This window comes from Fukomys damarensis, unplaced genomic scaffold, assembly GCF_012274545.1.
Source record: "Fukomys damarensis isolate Sample0158 unplaced genomic scaffold, DMR_v1.0_HiC HiC_scaffold_1, whole genome shotgun sequence".
Lineage (NCBI taxonomy): Eukaryota > Metazoa > Chordata > Mammalia > Rodentia > Bathyergidae > Fukomys > Fukomys damarensis.
In genome coordinates this window covers 367525-391562 of record NW_022900913.1, presented here as the reverse complement: position 1 = coordinate 391562, position 24038 = coordinate 367525, and the positions used below count along the sequence as shown (strand labels likewise).

Here is a 24038-nt window from a genome sequence, read left to right as displayed (position 1 = left end):
CTCAAAAAACACAAAAGTAAAACAAAACAACAACAACAAAACTAGCTCTAAGAAGCGAACTGTATTCCCACACACTCGAAACTGTAGGATATCTATGAGGAAACACAGGACATCTCCTCAAGCATGGATGGACCAAGATTTCCTTACAGGACACAAAGCACAAACCACTAAAGAAAAAGAAATGTCAAACTGGACTTCACTGAAAACATGCTCCTCAAAGTACTGTTAGGAAAATGAAAAGGTGAGCCGGAGGATGGGAATAATGGCATGGGATGGAGAAAATGCTGCAAGGCAGGGACAATGCCATGGAATTGGGATGCCACACAATGGGGTTAAAGTCACACATCAGGGACAACCCAATGGGGTCGGAATAATGCGATGGGATGGTGATGACATGGGGCAGAGACAATACCACAAGCACAAGGTCCAGAGTTTGATCCCCAGCACCAGAGAGAGAGAGAGACAGTGCCACCAGACAGGGATGCCACAGGATGGGGGCAATACCACAGAAAGAGAGCAAATCCTCCGTGCATGTACAGTATCTGAGAAAGGACTTGACACCATTTCTGGGTTCAGCCATAGTGGACTTGTAGAGAGTACTTTGTCCGCAGCTGATCTGCTCCTTTGTGGGGGTGGGAAGTAAAAGGATTATCCTTTGACTAAAACTATACTCAGTGCCAAAAACTTGAAGAACTTTCTGTCTCATAACCACGTCCACCAATGAGAATGTTAATTCACCAGCTGCCTGGATGAACAGATTCAAGAACAAGGGAAAACAGAAATGAGGCAGTGAAGAATAGAAGTTAATGTGGAGCTAAGGAAAGCTAAGAAGGATGATCAGATGCTGAAAAGGAGATGCCAGCTCATTTCCTGATGATGCTACTTCACCACTGCAGGAAAGCTGCAACAACCAGGGCACTGTGAGTTGGACTGTTGATGACACTGTTAAAGGCATAAACAGCAATAATCCAGAAAGCTAGCTCCAAGCTACTCAAGCTGCCAGGAAACTGCTTTCTCAGGAGAAACAGCCCACCACTGACTACATAATCCAGGCTGGTTTGATTCTAAAATTTGTGTCCTTCTTGGGCAGAACTGATTGTAGTCCCATTCAGTTTCAGTCTGCTTGGGCACTCACTAACATTGCTTCTGGGTCATCAGAACAGACCAGGGCTGTGGTGGAAGGAGGTGCTATACTAGTACTCATTTCTCTCTCGGCATCTCCCCACGCTCACATCAGTGAACAAGCTGTCTGGGCTACAGGAAACACTGCAGGTGATGGTTCAGTTGTCCAAGACTTGGTTATTAAATATGGTGCAATTGACCCACCCCTGGCTCTTCTTACAGCTCCTGATATATCATCTTTAGCAGGTGGTAGGTGGTTATTTATGCAATCTTATCTGGACACTTTCAAACCTCTACCACAAGAATCCTGCACCCCCTTACAGATGCTGTTGAGCAAATTCTTCCTACTTTGGTTCGTCTCCTGCATCACAATGACCTGGAAGTATTACCAGATACTTGCTGGGCTATTTCTTTCCTTACCAATGGTCCAAATGAACACGCTGAAATCGTTGTAAAAACAGGCATTGTGCCCCATCTGGTGAAGCATCTAGGATCAAATAAATTGCCAATTATGACTCCCATGCTAGGAGACATAGGGAATATTGTCACCGGAACAGATGAACAAACTCAGATTGTGATGAGGAGCAGGGGCACTTGCTGTCTTTCCTACATGGACAATGTCAAACATCACAGCTGGTTGTCAGGACCAGATACAGCAAGTTGCGAATCATGGATTAGTCCCATTCCTCATCAGTGTCCCCTCCAAGGCAGACTTTAAGACACAAAAGTAAGCTGTGCGGGCTTTGACCAACTATACAAGTGGTGGAACAGTTGAAGAGATTGTATATCTTGTTCAATGTGGTATAATAGAACCAGTGATGAATCTCTTAACCGTGAAAGACATGAAAATTATTCTGGTTATTCTGGATGCCATTTCAATTGTCTTCCAGGCTGCTGAGAAACTAGGTGAAACTGAGAAGCTTAGTATAATGATTGAAGAATGTGGAGGCTTGGTCAAAATTGAAGTTCCACAGAATCATGAAAACGAGTCTGTGTATAAGGCCTCATCAAACTTGATAGAGAAATATTTCTCAGTAGAGGAAGATCAAAATGGTGTGCCAAAAACTACCTCTGAAGGTCATACCTTCCAAGTTCAGGATGGGACTTCTGGTTACCTTTAACTTCTAGATTATGCAGCTGAGGAAGGCATCAAATTTTTGTTGTGTACTATGTTCAGTATAAGTTTTCCTTCTGTTTCTCTACTAAGAACTCTTTTTAAATGTGGTTTGTTATTGCAGTACTTTGCACAATGAAACTATACTTAAATAGTTCCAAACTATATATTGTATGAAGCTTATCCTCTGAAGGGGTTTCATATTTCTATGTGGAATTTCATATTTTGCAGTATCCTGTAAAGAAAAATTAAATTCAAAAAAAAAAAAAAAAGAAAAGCAAGCAAAGGACTTGTATCCAGCAACCATAAAAAGTCATTGCAACTCAAGACCAGGAGGAGAAGCAGCCCATGAAACAGAGTGGGTAGATTTGAATGGAAGTGTCCTGAAGATACATAAGTGACTATTTTACAGCACTAGTCTGCAGAAAAATGCAAATAAAAACTGTCATGAGTCAGAACTAGGATTCCTGAGGACAAGTCATGTTGGGAGGATGGGGCTTAGGTGCTGCTTCCCACATGGCAGGTGTCCTTGGGCTGCAGATAAACCTGGGTTCTGAGCCCATACTGATGCCTCAATTTGATATTGCTGTTTTCATGAAAAACATAATGTACTGGAAAAAATGAAGCTAAAGCTATGAACAATCCTAGTAAAAAGCAGAGCCCCCAGCAAAACACATGAAGCTCCTACTGCAAATGAGTTCACAACACTCCTGGTGGGGTTGGAGGCCCTAACCATAGCAGCCTCTTAGCAGCTCCACTAGCCACTGGTCACTTGACTTTCTTCTCTACTTTAGATGTTTTACTTTTCTGGTAACCTGGACAACTGAGCAGTATGACTACACTCAAATTAAATATGTTCACTTTTCCTCTCGTAATTCCTCAATCCGCAATGCTGGCATTCCAAGTGCACCCAGACTTCATGAAGGTCCTATCACTGGAGTGAGTCTTATCAACAGCACAACTATGCACACTGAAACCAGTGAATGCAGATCACTGCTCTCTGCCCTGGGCTCAGCAGCACACCTTGGGTGTGATGGAAGGTGACTTCTCGCTCCTGGCTGGAGCTCATGCTCCTAGGAGGATTGTTAAGGTCCCACTCGCACTCGGCAATGAGGTTCAGGACCGCCTCATCAGCTGCATCCATGAGCAAGCACTTCTTGACTGAAGCATCAGCACACTTGACCTTAAAGTGGTGTGACCTGCAAGGGAAGCAGACTATTCATCAGTGTCACACGTCCACGGTGCATCCTAGCTTGTGGTGTACCCTACCCCACAGGCACTTCTGCACAGCTCCTATCAGAAGCAGCTTGGTGACGCTGCAGGATCATGGCCCTCACTACTCTACTAGGTGACTGGAAGGACTGACCCAGGACGAGTGGCAGCCAACAGCAAGGACATGACATGCTGCCATAACACCTCAGCATTGTACCTTCTACACAAGGTGAACACAATCAAAGGGGTCCTCTCGATAGAGAAGTGCTATACAATAAGACAGCCCCCACCCAAAAAAAGACAGGCCCTTGCCTTGTCTCCATTTTTTTCCCCCAGAATGTTTTGTTTTGGAAATGTAAGTTTGTATTGCTGTTGGAAATGTAAGTTTGTATTAAAATGGTTTGTGACTGTTTGAATTGTATGACCTTTTTAGGAATGTTCTTTTAAGCTCTGCCCCTCACAAGAATGTTCTGTTATCCCTGCTTCAGTGAGCATGCTCACATGGCAAGTGTTTCAGGAATGTTCTGTAACCCCATCCCCCGCTTCAGTGAGCATGTTCTCCTAACCTGTAGATCTCTATATAAGGAGGCTCTCATTTCTAGTAAAGTGCTCAGACTCCTCTGAGCCTGCCAGGAGCTTGCCAGCATAATAAAGGTTTTTTTCTCCACCTCTTCAAGTGACCATCAGATTCTTGAGTCTTCAAATTATGACAGCTGTGTTCTAGATCCGCCACACTGAGATGCAAAGCTCAGCTGTGCCTCCCAGCTACGGCACTTGGCTGCAATACTGAATTGTAACACTCAGCTATGTATCTGAGCTGTGACACTGAGCTGTAACAATGAGCTGTAACACCTGGCTATAGCACTGAGCTGCTGTGCTCTGCCACAACACTCCAACAAACCCAATGCAAATGCTATGAAGACTGCTCTCAGGAATGCCACGACCACTCCAGTGGAGTCTGCGTGACAATGCCGGTCACCTGGCAGAAACCAGACCCGAGGTATCGTCCCCACGGGGTTAAGCCTCCTGGAAGTCCTTGGCACACACCGCATGCGAAGTCAGCCGTGAAGAGAATAGCTGGCCTCTCTGCCTGCAGTTTGGGGACATTGGGTTCATTTATAATTCTGTTCTATTTTGTCTTTATTACTATTTGTCCATTATCTGTAGAATTGTATTCTGGGCCCAGGAAAGGTTAGGAACAATTAGATGTTCCTAGAGATGGGGAGGTATTGAGGCACAAGAGGACGGGCGGCCAAAGTGCTGACCCTGAGCCCCGGACTGTGAAGTCCTGAAGGTGATCCTGAAGGTGACATGCTGAAGCCAGTCCTTTGTTTTACAAAGTTCCCCTTCTGACTGCGTATAGGTGTGGTCTTACCTTGACTTAATGGTCTTAGCTTTTGTGATGGTATATAGGTGTGGTCTTAACTTGACCTTGTGGTCTTAGTTTTTACAGTACTATTGTCTATCTTTCTCACGCCTGCCTGTGCCTGAAATCACTCTTGAGGTGTGCCCTTGAAACTAGTATATAAACACCTAGAGTTAGAAATAAAATTGCAGCAGCATTTGCAAACTTCACCTCGGTGTTGAGTGCTTTTGTCTGACTGTCATTGCCGAACCTGCTCCCACCTTTCAGAGAACCTGTATCTCCTCGTGAAATCCCGTGTTTGCTGCCCTACGGTCGGTAGCACAGGAAGAAGTTCACATCTGTGATGTTTCATTGCTGCTCTGGTTTCTGTAGGGCATGGCCCAAAGAAGGGGACCCAGGGCCTCAGTCTGCCCATAGACACCTGATGTCTGAGCATAGCACAGCCACTCATGTCCATGGTCCCTTGTAGATAGCCCTTGTAAACCAGCCCAGGTCACCTATTAGGTCCTTAACTCAAGCCTTTGTGATACCCCTAAGTATCAAGGACAGAAGACGCTATCTGCAATGACAATAGCCACAACTAAAGCTTTCACACAATATAATGGGCCACTCAACTGTGGTGAAAAATTTGCCTACTGTGATACCATGAAGCACGTGTTTGCTCCTTTACCTGGTCTCCTTACACACAGATCTCCAAATCCTTAGAACTTCCTGAGTGACCAAAGTCCTGAATGAGCTAGCTGATGGCTGGGCCCTGGGCAGATCAGGAGGGGGCTGTCACCAGAGATCCAGACAGGATCAGAGGGTTAGACATTAAATCCATCCTAAGGTGGAAGGGGATGGCCTTCTAAAGGAAGATTGCTGGCCAGATTTACTGTGTTATAAGAGCTGCTTCAGAGATTTCTTTCAGAGAAATAATTATAACTGGCAGCGCGTATCAGTGGCCCAGAATGGGTCATAAAACTCACTTACTTTTGGGACATAATCAACCTGTTCAATGAACGCAATCTATCACTTTAGGGGAGAATGACTACTTTGTCCAAGTCAGCAGATAAAAGTGGCTAAATTCAAAACCAAACTGGAATTATGGGGATGATGAGTAAACACTGAGGCTTTTTTGTTGTTGTTGTTGTTGTTGTTTTTGAGACAGGGTCTCACTATGTAGTTGAGACTGACCTGGAACTCACTATGTAGCCCAGGTTGGTCTCGAACTCACAGTGATCCTCCTGCCTCAGCCTCCTGAGTGCTGGGATTACAGGTGTGTGCCACCACACCCAACCTGAGGCTTTTGATTTACTTCTAACATTAGTAGACATTTTGAAACAGACTGAGCCAGGCCCTTTTCCCAACTGGTGCATGATCACCCATCTCATCTTTTAAGAGCTTAAGTATTACTTCTAAACTACAAAAGATCCCCAGACCAGGAAAGAATGGATCTGCACCCATTTATAAATAAACCAATATCATCTTTCTCTACAATGGAAAGAGATCAGGTGCTTCAGATCACAATGACAGTGGCCTTAAAAGCATGTCTAGACAACTTCAAATCTCCATATGCTCTGGATTATAGTTAAGGTAGAACATTCTGAGAATGTCAAAAAAGCACTAAAAAGCCTGTTCCTAAGGGCCAGGGATTCAGTTCAGTGGACCACGCCTGCCTTACAAGCGCAAGGTCCTGAGTTCTATCCCTGGTACCACACACACACAAAAAGCCTGCTTCTATTTTCAACATCCTATTGTGAAGCAGAGTTTTCTGCAGTGAGAGCAACCAAAATGAGATTACAGGGCTAGCTGGATATAAGCAACAAACTTTGGTATCAATGTCTCACATCAGTCCTGAGTGGGGCTTTCTAGTTGCAGGAAAATAACCTCAGGTCTCCAATTGATTCTCCACTATGGTGAGCTGTATTCATGGTACCCAGGAAGGAGAGACAGGGAGAAGATGGAGAGGGAAAACCTGCACTGGTTAGCTTCCTCCTCCTCCTCTTTTTGTTTCATCTGGGCGTGCAGCCTTTTGGATGGGGCTACCCACATTCAGGCTGAGTGGTCCCATGGACCCCACATGCCAGTCACCTCTGGAAACACCCTCACAGACACACCCGTAAGTGTGCTTCACCAATTTCCTGGGCATTTCTCAATCCAGTCAAATTGACAATCATACCTTGTATCCTATAACTTTACTGTGATCACTTAGTACCAGGAGGTTTTTGCTGATTCTTTGGGAGAATTTTTTATTTAGACCTGTCATGTGTGAGCAAAATAGCTTTATTTCTTCCTTTCCAATTTGTGTTATCTTTTATCTCTTTTACCTGTCTTACTGCATTAGCTAGGACTTCCTCTACATTATTGGAGCAGTAGCAGGTGGGGACCTCCTTGCCTTGTCCCTGGTTTTAGCAGGAAAGCTAATTTCTTACTATTAAGCATGAAGTGGGCTGTAGTTTTTGTAGACAGTCTTTGTCAAGTTGAGGAAGTCCCTTCTACTCCTGCACGTTTTTATTACAACTAAGTGTTGGATTTTATTGTAACGGTAAACTTACAGTCCACAGTGTGGCAGCTCTTAGCTGTATAGCAAGATAAAGCCAAGAAGAATCAAGAACACAACCAGAGATTGGAGGCAAGTTTATTACACCAGGGGACTGATCGGGGATTTCTCCACAAAGCGATCAGCATTGAACAAGATTTATAGGGGTTAAGGGAAGCTACAGTTAGTTAACACGATTTGATAGAAAAATAACACTGGATACAGACACATCCTGAGAACAAAGGACAATGAAGGAGGACATGTGTTGGGTATGGGGGTGGGAAGCTGGGGGTAGCTTTTGTTAGTTTAGTCAGCTAGCTATAGGAAAAACCTTTTTTGCTCAGAAATTGTCTTTCGGCTTATTATCAGATGCTTTTTCTGTATGTATTGATATGATCATGTGATTTTCCCCTTATTGTGATAAGTTATGTTTTCTTTTTATTTATTCCAAGTCTTTTTAAATTTCTCTTAAGATTCCACCTTCAACTCATTATTTAGAAGGGAGCTGTTTAATCTCAAAGTATTTGGGAATTTTCCGACTACCTCTCTGTTACTATTTCTAGTTTAATTCCATTGTGGTCTGAGGTATACATTACATGACATAGGATTATACAGAGTAAAGATTCTGTGAAGAGACAAAGGGAGAATATGGCCATGTGAAGGTAGAGGGTAAGAAAATCTATCCACAAGCCAAGGAACACCAAAGATTACCAGCACACCACCAGCAGCCAGGAGACAAGCATGGAAGAGAATTTCCCTCACAGCTCTTACCCACCCTGCCAACACCTCTGCCTAGTTTCACCCACTCAGAACTGAGACAATGCATTTCTGTTACTCCAAGCAATTTGGTTTGTGGTACTTTGTTACACCAGCCTTGGGAAACTAATACACAGAGTCTATACAAAACTCAATTTTCCTTCCTTCCTTCCTTCCTTCCTTTTGTTCTTTTTTTTGTACTGGAGATCGAACTCAGGACCTTGCACTTGCAAGGCAGGCAGTGGAACCATTGATTTAAATCCCCAGCCCTTGACTGCTTTCTTAATACCAGCAACGAACAGCTGGAATTTGAAACAACAACAAAAAATACAACACCATTTAGAGTAGAATGTTATGAGTATGATAGAAATGAAAAATAGAAAACTGATGAAAGAAATCAAAGAATTAAACAGATATTCCATGTTCATGGGGGGCTCAATATTGTCAAAACGTTGGTTCTTCCCAGTTTGATTCAACAAAATCCCAACTAAAATCTCGGCAAGTTATCTTGTGGATATCAACAAACTGATTCTGAAGTTCACACTAAGGTAAAAAGCCCCAAATAGCCAATGTTATACTGATGAAGAAGAACAGAGCCATAGGTCTGAAACCACTGAGTTCATGACCTACTATAAAGCTACAGTAATCAAGACAGAGTGGCACTGGTGAAAACACAAACACATCAATGGTACAAAATAGAGCCCAAAAACAAACTCTTACACACATTAGCAAACAAGCCAAGGAAATTCAAAGGACAGTATAAAAATGAATCTGAACACATACTTCACACTGTTCACAAAAATAAACTCAGAATGAACCACAGATCTAATTATAAGATGCAAAGTTACAAAGTTCCTAGAAGATAACATGGAACATCTAGGGACCATGGGTTTGGCAGTAACTTAAAATGCAACAAGGGGCCAGGGATTTACCCTGCTGCACAACTGCAGTCCTCAGTTCCACCTCCGGTACACACCAAAAAGCAACAACAAAAGTACATCCATGAATGAAATAACTGTTTAGTTGGACTTCATTAACATTTAACACTTCTGCTCTGTGACACATGCTGTTATGAGAATAAAATGACAAGACACAGACTGGGAGAAAATATTTCTAAAGCATATATCTGATAAAGGACAACATCCAAAATAAAAAGGACTCTTAAAACTCAACCTGATCAAAAGTGGGCAGTGATCTGAAGTGTCTTCTCACCAAGGATGATATGCAGATGGTAAAGAGCACATGAGAAGACAAACCACAGCACACATCATCAGGAAATGGCACTTAAAACAATGAGATGAGGCCACACCTCCACAAGGACAGCTAGCTTTCAAAACATTGACACCACCAAAGGCTGACAAGGATGTGGAGCTACAGGGACTTTTTTTTTACTCACCGCTGATGGAAACAGGAGATGTACAGCCACTTTGGAGGACACTGACAACTCATCAAAGTACATATACTATGACCATACTAGCCAGCAGTCCAAGATCTTTGGTATGCATCTAAATGAAATGACAACTTTGGTCCACATAAAAACCTGCACACAAATGTTTAGGGCAGTTTATTGGCAACTGCCAAAACTTAAAAGCAAAACCAAGTTGTCCTTCAGCAGTTGAATGAAGATTTACTCAGCTCAGTTTTGGAGTATGATAGCCCAAATATGATGATGCTGACCTCTGGTGAAGGCCCCTTGGCTGTGCCACATTATGGTGGATGTGCACTGGAGGTCAGAGAGTGATTCAGGGCTTGGGCTATTCTCATTCTTTCTGAGGACACACCCCCAATGACCTAGCATTCTTCTACCAGGCCCCACTTCTTCAAGTCCCACCAGCTCTTAACAGCAACACAATGAAGAACAAGCTTCTAAAAAATGAACCCTTATGGGACACATATAAATTATATCCAAACCATTGCAAATTCCAACTATGTGGCATTCTGGAATAGAGAAAACTACTGAGATAATGAAAAAGAACAGAGGTTTTAGGAGAAGGAAAGGAAAAATGAATAGGTGGAACACAGGAGATTATCAGGGCAGTGAAACTATTCTGTGATACTGTAAGGATGGATACATAACCATGCATTGGTCAAAATTATTAACAGGTGAAACTGTCTGTATTTTGCACTGTTTTCCTGTAAACCTAAACTAGTATCAAATATAAAGCTATTGCAAAAGACTGAGTATTTGTGTCCCTCCCAAATTTCTATGTTAAGACCCTAACCCCAGATGACATATTAGGAGGTGGGCTCTCAGGTGATTATGTCATGAGGACAGAGTTCTGATTAATGGGATCAGTGCCTTCATAAGAGGGACCTCAGGCAGCCCTCATGCCCCTGCCACCATATAAGGACACAGTGGGAAGTGGCTTCTACAAGCCAGAAGAGAGCTAACCATGCTGACAAACTGACCTCAGAGTTCCAGCTCCCAGGCTGTAAGGAATAAATGTCTGTTGATTGTAAGCCACAGGGTCTGTGGCACTTTGTTAGCAGCCTGAACTAAGACGCTGTTAACTAGAAGAGGATTCGCTATGTGCCAAGTGTGAGGACTAAGCCACCACATGTACTGCCCACTTCCACACACTCTTCTTCATGCAAGGAGGGGAGAGCTGGGTGGCCTGAAGCTCCTTTTCCACTGAGCAAGTAACAATCAGTCAGTCTGCAACAGACAAAGAAGCTAAGGGCATGTGTGCTCCAGGAGCCCATTCCCTGCAAGGCCCCTTTCTAGTGACCAGCACCCCTTGTTTCTCTCCCCTTCCTGCAATGATGAAGGCAGGCAGACAGCCCTCCCCAAGTCTTTCCCCTTTCTAGGTCCAGCCTGCCTCTCTGTGGGGCGAGAGCTCACATGCACTCTGCTACTTCTCTGCTTTTAAGATTTCCTCCATAAACCGCAGGTTTAGACCAAAGCATGCAGTAAGTATGCTGATGTTCCCTAAACAGTAATGTGTACAGTAAAATAAAAGAGAAAACTGAGACAAGGGATTGTATGACATCCAAACAGTATCTCCACCCCCAAAAACTTGCCAGGTACCATAGTGCAGCTGTCTACACAGTTTGAAATGAGAGACAGGGATGTAGGGGAGGCATCTCAGGAGACCCCAAGGATTTGGAACCACTCTTGAGAAAATAAAGTAGGTAAAATGTGGCTCACAGGCCGAATCTGGTTCACTATATGTTTTTATTAGAACACTGTCATCATTTCCATATATCACTTATGGCCACTTCCATGCCACAGAGTTGAAAAGATAAGATAAATTATTTGGCTCTCAGAAATTAAAACATTCCTCCTCTGGTTGTTCATAAAAAAAAAAACAACTGGTCAACCTTTGCATTAAAGGAATTTAGGATGAGCTAAGGTAAATAATAAAAGAAAAAAAAACTTAATAGCTACAGATAAAACAAAATGGCAAACCAGAAAGAGGATAAAATTTAAGCTCTTCATTCAACAACTTTAATGTGGTTTGTGGAATTTTTGCTCTTTATAAACAACCCCCACACAAAGCATGACGGCTTTTTATGATTGTAGGGTACATTAAATACAATCAACCTGACAGTATGATATGTAAATGAAGATTCAGATGGCAGTATTTGTGATGTGGGAAGTGGGATGAGACAGGTGTGGCACTGAGAACCCAACCAGGGAGAGACCAGGAGCACCGGCCACAAAAGCAGAGAGACAGAGAGGGAATAACTATGAACCGTTTCGTCTGGGGAGGAGCGGCCTGTAAGACACCCCAGTCTCCACCCAGCATCCAGGAAGGGGTTCATACTTAAAACACTCACACGAGAAGTAGGACTTGGTGGTACAAGATGTAAGAAAGTTACTTGAGCAGGGCCTGTAAGCAGAAGCAGTCACAGACGTGAAACACAATTGAGGACCAGGAGGAGGGCTTCTGTTTCTCTTTGTGAGCCATCTTCACTGGTTGATTTTACACATACCCACTCTAGTAACAATTTTAAAATGTTAAAAATGTGAAAAAGAAGTAAAGAGACCCTGTCCTAGTCATGGCAGGCACCTCCTGCCTCTGTTCCTGTGAATTTGCTCTTGAAGAGTAGCTGGTACACATAGGCACTTACAACTTGTGGCTGAATGTCCTGTCGGCAGGCCAATCTGAAAAATGTAGAGTGCTCAGACCATGTCTATCCATACCTTCCAACTTTAAAAGCAGCTGGTAAGCTCTCCTTTGAGTCGAATGAGTCCGCCAAAGCAAAACGTAGCTGGGAAGCCCTCCGCTCACTTTTTCTCACCAGACGATCATCTAGGGAGAAAATTCCAGAGAACTGCAGAGGACCAGGGTGAGTGTGTAGTTACTTTTCTCGTGTTGCTGAGACAAAATACCCAGAACCCAAAGTTAAAGGGGGAAGGGTTTATTTAGCTCACAGTCTATAGAGGTTTCAGTCCATAATCAGCTGGCTCCAAGGCAGGGACAGCAGATAGGCATTGCAGAGGACAAACAACATTGTGTGCAAAAAGTAGCAAAGGCAACGAGGGAAACAGTGTGTGGCGGTGGAAGACAGCAAAAGGCAACAAAACCCCTCAATAGCCCCTTTATCTTCTTCAGACTACTTAGGGTGGATAACCCTCATACTCTTAATCGCAGTGCCTTCAGGCCTAACCCTGCCATAAGTCAATGACACGTTCTAGATTTAACTACCTCTGGAAAAGCATGAGGCTTTGGGAGACATCTAAACACAAGCCATAACAGTGGGTGACAACTGCCTTATTCATGGAGCACACTACACAGGAAGCTTCCGCACACCTAGGGCTGACCTGCCACAGTATCCTGTCAGCATGAGGCAGGCCAAGTTCAGGGATGCTGGGCTCCAGGGGCTGTGCTTGGTTCCCATGACAGAGATGCCAAAGGCACCAATATGAGGCTGGCCCGCCCCCTGGAAGCTCACTGCTCAGGCCCACTGCAGGCTGTTGTTCATGGGAACAGCAGCGTACGTGTAAGGTGCACACACTCCCACAACCTTGCACATGCACACCAGGTGCCAGATGAAATTCTCATGATATGGCACACTGTCAAGTCCCTGTATAGAGAATCCCAAACACACTGAAGAGGACTAAAGCTATGTGATTTGCCCTTAGGGTGTGCATCCACAGGTCCACTGGGCTGGACCACAGAGACATGAGAAATTTAACTGCCCCACGTGTAGGCCTGGGGACTCAGGAGGCTTTTCCCAAAAGCTCTTGGAGACTATTTTAGCACAGAACTAATGTTGTAGATGTAGTCAAGTCCAAGGCTAACTTCCAAAGAACTCTACTGTATAGCTTAAAAATTACAATTAGTATGAAATGCATAAATATAGTAGTGCGATATAGTTTTCAACGTAGAAAATCCAGAGTTCTGAAGGTCACACAGCAGTGCCAGGATGGAAGCCCTGCAAGCTGGGACTGCTCTTCTATCTACATACAATACCCCAGGTATATGACGCCCACTTCTACCGTTTCCTAAGCTCTCACATCCTTAGATCTCAGCATCTAGCCTTCCCTACTCCACCAAAGTTGCAACACAGATCAAGCGCCCTGCCCTTGCTGGAGAACCAACTCTACTCATTGAGCAGCTCGCTCCAAGTCCCCTACTCCAAGATAATCTCCCTGAACCACTCAGAACATCCAAAGCTAGATGTAGCTCCCCCACCCAAACCACAGCCTCTCCGGACTGTACCATCCCTGCCCAGACTGCACCACCCTCACTTCCTCTGCACACCCCTCTAGGGTCTTCCAGCTATCCACCAATGACATGGAGTGCTCTTCTTAGGCACCTGGTAGCAGGGTGGACCCAGACAGATTTTTACAATGACTTTGACTGCAACGACATTTCTTTTGTGTCTTCATGTTCAGGAAGACTCATATTCCTTCTCTATGTTAAACACTGTAACATTCGGAATCTAACTCTATTATGACAAAGAGACAGCAATGGTTTAAAACTGAAGATTCCCACAAGTAACTATAATTACTGTAATGTTTCTAAAAAAAGAGCTAAACCCAACCATTTGTAAGTTATTTGCTCAGTCAAATAAAAGTTAGAACACAGCCCTTACTTCGCCCAAATGTCTTCAAACGTGGAAAGTGCTAAACATGGAAATTGCAAGTAGGTTTCAAACTACACAGTGTGCTTCAGACACACAGCCCAGCACTATGATCTCACAGAATGGCCAAGCTCCCAGGAGGCCAACACCACATACTTTGACAGAGATTTTCACCACAACTACACTGTAGGACATGAAGTCTCCAGACACCACTGGCTCTTGGGGGTGCTCACAGCCCCAGCACCTGCCATCTGGACACCCAAAGACAAGGTGGTCACCGCACTCTGTTCGCTCTCATCTCTGTCACCTGGGGAGACGTAAAGAACTGCTTGCCTGTCCTTTCAGGTGGATGCAAAACCAGGGAGAAACCAGCTGTCTAGATGAGCCCAAAATGATACCCGAGAGCCATTTGAAGAAAAGGCAAATTTACAAATGTGCTCAAGTCAAATAGCGTTATGGTTTACATCTAGATGTCTCCTAAGCTTCATGTGCTCAAAGGTGGGGCTTTTGGAAAGAGATTGGATCATGGGGGCTTATAGCTGATTTGCTATTAAGAAGAGGTTGGATCACTGAGGGTATGGCCTGGGAATGTCTATCTCTCCTCCAGCTCCTTCTTTGCTCTCTCTGCTTCCCTGCCATCATGCCACGAGCAGCTTTCTCTCCACCATGTTCCCGTACTATGCTGGTCTGTGCTGGCGCCAGCCAACTACAACCGAAACTTCTACAAACTGTGAGCCAAAGTAAATCTTTCCTCCCTTAAGATGTGGATGCCAGTGACAAAGTGACTAAGACAAAGAGCTAAAAGTGGCAAACTGTCTGCAGGAATAGGACAGCAGCCTAGTCCAGAACAGCGTGGTCCCTGATACCCTACCCAGACAGCTCCCCTACCAGAACTACCCTGTGAAGACACAAGGCCAAGTGCCTTCTGACTCCAGGTATTCAGGCCTCATAGAAAGTAGAAAGTCAACTTCCCTTTCCAGAAGGAATCAAAGCTCAATCTCCCTGCCAGCTCCAGAGTGAGGGTGCCACCCTGCTTACCCAGCTGCTGGATCCTGGGGAGCACGTGCAGCACAAATAGTTGGTAGTCAGGCTCATTCTTCACAACTGGATTCAGCCGCAAGTCCACGTCTTGGAGTTCAGGTAAGGTGTAGAGCCGAAATACTTCTGCTAAGGAGGAGATGTAATTGTAGTAGAGGTTGAGACTTTCCAAAGAAACTAGGTACTGAATACCCTGTTAACAGGAAACATGCTCATTAGTCAATGCTTTAAAAAATAAACACAGCAAAGTAAGCCACCTGACTGACCAACTTAGATGCACTTACACTGAACACATTCTATTGCCAGAAAAGCACAAAAACAAAAGGTGTTCTCATCTGTGAAGTTCTGCATTCTCCAAAGTGAAACAACTACATACAGATGGATGTCTGAATGCATATCTGCCAGTCTTCATGGTGCTAAGCACAACTACAATCTCTTGAGTTCTTAGTATGGCCCATATGAAGAGAATCAGTTTCATTTATTCTGCACACAACCTGTCAGCATCAGACTTGTTTGGAAACCAAGGACTGGGGGGCTGGGAGAAGAACCAGAATTGGGTGCAGCATTACTGAGCCAAGATTCACGCTGTGTGTCAGTGCGGCCTATACAGTATCATGTTCTAGAGCCGTAATGTCCTGCATTTCTGTCAAGGGAGAACTTCCTCTCTGAATCAAGCTACAAGCAGAGTTTATACAACTTTCCCACTTGGGTCACTGGGGTGATTTCTGAATCACATCTGGACAGAGTGGCTGCCCATGGCCATGTTGCATTAAGTCCCAAGCTCATGGGAGGTCCAGTTAGAACCAGAAGCTGAAGTTAGACCATAAGTGGATATGAAGCATAGAAAGTGAAAATGACATGGCTGATAAGGGGATGGAGGGGTAGGGACACCCTCACTTGCATCTTTGGGATCTTGTTTAATTCCTTTTAAAGATAATCATCAGAAGCAGAAAGCTGACTTTGGTTTTCAAAGTAGTTTAAAGATGAAATGTGACATGTAAGAAATCTAGCTCATAGTAAATAATATAACATTTATGCTTCATTGTAAGGTACAGTTTGTAAGTACTTCATGCATAGTTATAAAATATATTACATTTACTGTGAATTTACACTTTCTACTGATTTTGCAGCAATAAATTTTCTTTTAAGAAACAAACCCAGGGCCGGGGATTTAGCTCAGTGGTTCCACCGCCTGCCTTGCAAGCAAACACAAGGTCCTAAGTTCAATCCCAGATACCAAAAAAAAGAGAAACAAACCTAAAAACTTACCTCTAGGCTAACCAAAGAGTTGCGTGAAAGATCTAAAGACTTTAGACCTGTTAGATGCATCAGAGAACTGCCTAGGTGAGTAATCTGCTCTTGGTATGTTCCACGAATAGATAATGACTGAAGTTCAGCTAAAAATAAACAATTATAAGATTTTCATCCTTCTTAAATTGAAAATAAATATATAACAAAAGTCCAAATTATTAGTTTTTAAAAATATAGGATATGAAGATTATCTGGCCAAACTGTTGTTGGGCTGCTGAACCTTTTCCTAAACCCATTTGTGTACTTCCTTGTAAAATTCAGTGTTATCAAAGAGCTCTCTTAAGACACATCAACAAGGAGCCCCATTTCTCAATACCCACTCACCCTCAACACCTGACCAAGTTCCTCACTCTCCACCATCCTGGCCTGTCTTCAGAAAAAAACTCCCTCTGATTTCTTGTTTTCTCTTAGTAATTTTCCATCCACTGACTCCCACCACCATCCTGGCTTGGCTAAAAATATCCACATTGTATTCACAGTCGAACCCAATCCTCTCCCCCACTGCAAAATCCCACTGCAGTAGTCCTTATACCTGTCCAAATGGTCCAGAATAGTCTCCTTTAACTCTTCTTTAATAAATGCTACTGAATCCTTTTCTTTGATACACAGATATAAAAAGATTGAAAGGCATAAAATGTTAGCACATTTAATCCATTCAGAATAACTTCCTTCATTTTCCTTCTTATACATTTCTGCATTTTCCATGTTTTCTTATAATAATAAGATATTATATAATAAGATATCTTACAATAAGATATTCATAACCTGAAAGAAAGTCACTTAGCAAATTTAAGCCCAGCCTCAGTAACTTAGTGACTTTCCAAAATCCTGTCTCAAAATGAAAAATAGAAAAGGACTGGGAATGTAGCTCAGTGGAAAGGCCCTGGGTTTTAATCTCCAGTACTGTTAATAATAATACAAAGTTTGAATATCAACATTAAAGAAGAGGAACTGTATTTAAAGTTTCAGCTTATGTTTTCTCCAATTTGACTCTAGCCCATCACCTCCTTCTTCCTACTTGTCTGCTTTCCTGGGAAGAGCATCCTGCTCTAGCTGCACTTGTTCTCTTAACTAACGGCATAGCCCCAATCCTTCATGGCCTCCATATAGGGACCACAGCCTGAGATCACCAGCCCTTACTTCTGGGGCAGACAACAAATGCTTGGCACACCAGCTCGCCTCTGCAAGGCATACTCAATGCCATTACAAAAGGTTTCTTTAAAATCAAAAAGACAGTTTGGGTCTGAATAAGCAAACACTTTCCCAGGAACATTTATATGTTAAAATAATTAAGTTCACAACAAGATTTAAGGACTTTCAGTTCCTAATGCACTGCACTTTGTACCTCCCAACTTCATACCAGGCACCCTGGACAGAAATGCACAAGACAAGTACTGGACTTGAAGGCAAGGACAGAAGCCAACTGTCCAGGGACCACAAGAAATGACTGACCATGTGTATGCATGTGTGCAAATCTCCTGTACATCCCAAACTAAGTACCCCAAAACACTGCAGAAATACCAAAGCACAAAGACCTAGCTTGCTCTCTGTGGTCAGAGGCTTAGAGGAGGCCTGGCAGGACAGATTCAGACATCAGTACTACATCAGCTGACACGAGAACACAGGCCCATGCCAGTAGACCTGACTTCTGTCTCAGGGTGGCATAGCAAGGGCTTCTGACTCTAGAGCCTGGCTGCCAGCTCAGCAATAAGGGCACACAGGTAGCAGGTGCCAGCGGTGAGTGAGGAGATTTAAAAAGGAAGCAGGGTCTTACAGTTCACAAAATATTCATGATATGAAAAAAGACCTTGAACCAGAAAAATCTCTATTTGAAAATGAAAAAACACAATCAACAGACACAAATAAGATTACAGGGAAACCAGAATTGATCTAACAAGGAATTATAAAATAACTGTCATAAAATTACTTCAACAAGCAATTATAAACATTCCTAAAACAAGTGATTTTGTTTATTTGTTTATTTTTTTTTTCAGTACCAGAGAATGAACTCGGGTCCTTGCGCTTGCAAGGCAGGCACTGGAACCACTGAGTTAAATCCCTGGCCCCTAAAACAATTGAAAAAACACTCTTGGCAAACAAACAGAAGATATAAAGAAAACTGAAGATTACAGAGGGAAATAATTCTAAATGAGTAAACACAAAGACAAACTGACTACAACTGTCCAGTCTAGCCAACATAGAAATAAGCAGAACTTCTGGAACCTGTGAGAAAAAAGACCCAACATTCATTCGTAATATTCACAACATTCTAACTGGAGCTTCAAAGTTAATTATTTTAACATATAAATGTTCCTGGGAAAGTATTTGCTTATTCAGACCCAAACTGTCTTTTTGATTTTAAAGAAACCTTTTGTAATGGCATTGAGTATGCCTTGCAGAGGCAAGCTGGTGTGCCATTAAAAAAAAAAATACTGAAATGTGAAAAACCAGAGGCTGTAAAATTCCAAATTTGACAAAAACAAATCCAAGAAGCTCAGAAAATCCAAAAAGGATAAATCCCAAAATGCCACACCTAGACACATCAGAATCAAACTTCTGAAAATTAAAGACAATAATCTTGAAAGCAATTGCTGGGCGTGGTGGTGCATGCCTGTAATCCCAGCACTAGGGAGGCTGAGGTAGGAGGATTGCTGCAAGTTCGAGACCAGCCTGAGCTACATAGTAAGTTCCAGGTCAGTCTCAACTACATAGTGAGACCCTGTCACAAAAACAAAAACAAAAACACCAAAACAATCTTGAAAGCAATCATGTAGAAAAGACATATTTCCTATAGGGGAAACAACTTTAGTGACAGTGGATTACTCTTTAGACACCATGGAGGTCTGAGTGGAGTTGTTCAAGTACCAAAAGAACTTTCTAATCAAAACTCTACATCTCCTGAAAACAGTATTTTAGATTTAAGGTAAATTAGTCTCAGATGAAGAAACATTTAAGCAAACTTGTCACCAAAAGACCTGTCCTAAGAAAATTGCTTTAAAAATTTCCACAAACGTGAAGGAAAAAAACAAACAAACAAAAAAAAAAAACCAGAAGGAAATCGGAGACATCAGGGATAAAGAAAGAATGACAGAAGAGGTAAATGTAGGTAAATGTCTCTGTCTCAGTTACTTAAAATATTAGGTGGTGGTAAAAAAAAAAAAAAATCATATCACTAATGTGGTTCTCAAGTTTGGTCAAGCCTAAATTTTAAGATAGTGATGGCAAATAAACTTCAGTGGTGGTAAAGTTGTACTTTCCACTTGAACATGGTAAGATATCCACACAAGTAAACCGTGTTGAGTTACATATTTATACTGTAATGTGTAACCATGAAGAAAACCATACAAAGAGACATACTTTGAAACAGAGAAGTCAAAATGGGATACTAAAAATATGCAAGTAAACCACAAGAAGGCAGGAAAAGAGGAGCAAAAAAGAAATATAAAAAAACCACTACAGCGGCACATTTAAGTTCTGGTATAGTAACAATTACAATAAATGTAAACAGTACAAAAATACTACTAAGAGACAGAGACAAACAGTGGATAAAAATAACAAACCAAGAAACTCATTTTAAATATGATGACACAGGCAAGTAAAAATTTAAAGTAACGAGATGGGAAAAGATTTACCATGCAAATGCTGACCAAGAGCTGAAGAGACAGGCTGGAACTTAGTGGTAGAGTGCCTGCATTCATGAAGCCCAAGCCCCTTGATTCAATCTTCAATACCAAAAATAAATAAATAAATAAATAAAAAAGTAAAGACAGAATAGCTACACAATTATCAAAGAAAGTCTTGATTACTTTTTCATTGCTGGGACAAAATACCTGGCACCCACAAGTTAAAGGAGGAGGAAAGGTTTATTTTAGTTCATGGTTTATAGAGGTTTCAGTCTAGAGTTAGCTAGTTCCAAGGCAGGGTAGTATGGCAGAGGGACACGGCAGAGGAGAAACAGTTCATAATGTGGTAGGCAGGAGGCAGGAAGCAGCTTTCCTTCTTTTATTCCCTTTTTATTCCATTCAGGTTACAAGCCTATTGATTGGTGCCACTTACACCCACAGTGGGTCTTCTGTCTTCAGTAAATGCATTCAGGCATACTCAGAACTATGCTAATCCAATTAAGAATTTAATCTGGTCATCATAGCCATAATCCAGTATCACACACCCATGATCCAGTTACTCCCAAGAACCCCACCTATGACCACATGAAGCTTTGGGGGAACATCAAGATACAAGCCAAAACATTCTGCTCCTGGTCCCCAAAGATGTATTTTCCTTTAAGCAAAATGCATTTAGTCCATCTCTAAGAGTTGCCAAAATCCTTACACTTTCAGCACTGCTGAAAAGTTCAAGTCCAAATTCTCCTCTTGAGATTTAGGGCAAACTCAGCTGTGAGCCCCTGTAAAAATAAAAAGAAAGTTAAACCCTTCCAATAGACAATGGCACAAGATAAAGATTTCCATTCCAAAAGGTATAGAGGAGAACAAAAAAGAATAGGATCAAAACAAGACCAAAATTCAGTAAAGAAAACATTAAATCCCATAGTTTTATGCCCAGCATCTGGGGCAAGACATCAACTCCAAAAGACTTGAGTGGCCCTGCTCTATGGCACCGCTGGTTGTTGCAGCTCTCATGGCTTCTCTCTTGGGCTGACTTTGCTCACTCTTTGCAGCTTTCCTCAGATGATTCACATTCGTTGCTTCTCCATTTTGGGGGGTCTCTACTGCACCTTCAGCTTCACACTCACAGCTTCACAGAAGCACACTACCAGGCCTTCCAGGCATTTTGAAATCTGGGTGGAAACCTTCCTGACCCCACAACTCTTGCATTCTGCATGCACCTAAAACCAGCACCATGTGGACGATGCCAGGATCTGCTGCCAACCGAAGCAGTAGCCAGGCTTCCTTTTCTCTTGGCCATAGAGGTGGAGTATCTAGATTCCTGAGCACTGTGAACCCAACCCTAAGAAACAAATTCTCTAGGTTGCCACCATTCTGATACATGGTGCTTTGGGGTTCTCTTCTCAAAGCAAAGTCATCAACCTTTGCAATTTAGAGGCTGCAAAGGGTGGAATCCTGCTGGTTCTTGTAATTCACTCAGGCCATCTTTTCTATTGTCCAGTTCCAAACGACTTGGCTTTTTAGTGCCAATCCTTTCAGCAACCAAGTGCTCCTCTACTCCAATTTTGCAGTAGGTAATTTACTTTCTTTTGGCCAAACTCAAAACTTTTAAAATCATTCTGTTGAGCCCTTTGCTCTGGATTTGCAAGGTAGAACTCTGTAAAAGCTCCCAGTAGTAGCTATACCACTGCCTCAAAATTAGACTGCCTTGCCATTTCTTTTGCTAGATTAATTAGTACAGTGGCCTTATTCTCAGTCTCCTGAAATGTTTGTGGACATGAGTAAAAATGTAGACAAATTTTCTGCCAGAATATAACACACATGTTCTGGAATCCAACTGCCAATACAGTCCTTGTTTCCAACTGATACCTTTTGAGCCTGGTCTTTTCCAGCTGTACTGCAGTCAACATTCTGGTCTTTTAAGCTCCGACCAGAATCTTCCATCAGGCTCTGCTCACAGCATTCTTGAGCTGCTTCTCTAGCCAGCATCTCTAAACCTTTGCAAAGTCTTCTCATAAACTAGTTCCACAGGCTTCTGAACCACAAGGCCAGGTAGTGTCACAGTAATAACTCCACTTCTGGTACCAAAATCTGTTCATTACTTTTCCATTGTGGGACAAAATATACAACACCCACAAGTTGAAAGAGGAAAGATTTATTTCAGCTCATAGTTTGTAGAGGTTTGAGTCCATAGCTGGTTCCAAGGCAGGGTGGCAAGTAGAGGGACATGGCAGAAGAATAATAGTTCATGATGTAGCAGGCAGGAGGTAGGAAGCAGCCTACCTTCTTTCATTTTCTTTTTTGTCCATTCAGGCTAAAAGCTCATTGATTGTTGCTATCCATACCCAAGGGTTGGTCTTCCCATTATCCATACCCAGAACTATGCTAAATCAATCAATGGATTAACCCAGTATCAAAAACTCTCCATCCAGTATTGCACTCCCACGATCCAGTCACTACCAAAGCCACACCTATGAGCACACAAGGCTTTGAGAGAACATCTAAATACAAACCATAACAATGCCTCAACAAAGAAAATCATATGCTAAAGAGTCAATTCACAAAAAAGATAGAAACACCCTAAACATGTAAGCACCAAATAACTGAGGTTCAAATCACATGAAAAGGGATAGCAGACCTACTAGACAGAAAATCCTCCTGGATGAATAGACCACACCATTAGCCAATGGATCTAGGTGACATCAACACTTTACTCAGACCAATACACATTCTCTTCAAGAACATGGGTAACATTTACCATTACAGACCAGATGCTGTGGCACTCAAGAAATCTTCATGAATTTAAAGCAATTAAAATCAGAGTACTGTATATTCTATGATCATAATGGAATTAACAGAAAGATAACTGGAAAATCCCCAAACACATGAAACTTTATAAAAACACACTCTTAAATAATCCATAGCTCAAAGAAGTCACAGAGGAAATTTTAAAAACACATTAAACTGAATGAAAATGAAAATAGGACATTAACAAAACTTGGGGCTGCAGCTAACATTGTGCTTAAGAGAGAAATTTATAGAACTAAAATATTTAAGAAAGTCTCAAATCATTATTTTACATTTTTGCCTCTACAATCTAGAAAAAAGAGCAGTATAAGTGCAAAGCAACCAAAAAGAAGGACGAATAACGAGAAATGATTTAAACCCGAAACACTCTGGAGAAAAGCCAACCCAAAAGCTGCTCTGCCACCAGCATTTAGCCAGGTGTAGTGGCACAAATCTGTAATCCCTGCACTCTGGGAGGCTCAGACAATCCCAGCCCAGGCAACTTGGTGATTTAGTGAGACCCTGTCTCAAAATAAAAAATAAAGGGGATGGGGTGCAGCTAGGTGTGAAAGTTTGGGGTTCAATTTCCCAATATTGCAAAAAAAAAAAATCCGTAAATTTCTAGCAAGTCTAAAAAAAGAGGACAAATTATCAATATCATGCACGAAAGGATACTGATACAAACTCCAGTCGTTACAGGCCAGTAAGTACATGCCCATATGGTTTTGCTAAAACAATTCCTTGAACCTTTCAACGAATTAACACAAGTTCTAGTGGCACATGCCTGTGGAGGATGCCCATGAGGTGGAGGGTGACCATGAGGTGGACGCCAGCCTGGGCTCCGTAGTGAATTCAAGGCCAGCCCGAACTACATAATAAGGCCTTGCCCCCACCCCCCAAATTATCACAAGTTCAAAAAGAGATCATAATGCCTAAAACAGTCCCAAGAAAACTACCTATCTCCATCCCTCATGACCAGAAACGAAAATCCTCTGCAGAACAGGAGCAAGCGGAGTCTGTGAAGTCTCTGAAGATGCTTGGCGGGAGAGGCCGGAAACCCAGGGGCGGGCCCGCCAGGCAGGAGGGCCGGCTCGGGAGCCCCTCACCTCCCCCAGCCGCCCCACCGACCTCCCTTCCCCTGCCGTCCCTCGCCCC

General features: G+C 42.6%; 1 protein-coding gene and 1 pseudogene across 7 annotated transcripts in view; one reads left to right on the top strand and one right to left on the bottom strand.

Annotated features, from left to right (window-relative positions):
- The window catches only part of Cep72 (centrosomal protein 72), a 35333-nt gene extending 11312 nt beyond the window's left edge, over positions 1-24021 (bottom strand). For 3 of the 7 annotated variants that reach the window (XM_010602873.2, XM_010645632.3, XM_010603172.3), the window contains exons 1-5: positions 23840-24021; positions 16432-16559; positions 15163-15355; positions 12239-12347; positions 3260-3435 (exon numbers count right to left, since the gene is read on the bottom strand). In XM_010602873.2, the coding sequence (XP_010601175.1) occupies positions 3260-3435; positions 12239-12347; positions 15163-15355; positions 16432-16559; positions 23840-23849 (616 nt within the window). In that variant the 5' untranslated portion in view covers positions 23850-24021. Of the gene's footprint in view, positions 1-3259; positions 3436-12238; positions 12348-15162; positions 15356-16431; positions 16560-17005; positions 17070-20105; positions 20124-20802; positions 20868-23839 lie in introns of those variants that run through there. The other 4 variants (XM_010602915.3, XM_010603054.3, XM_019204828.2 and 1 more) reach the window with 4 other exon arrangements.
- Positions 234-3320, top strand: LOC104848559 (annotated as a pseudogene).
- Positions 24022-24038: the final 17 nt, after the last annotated feature.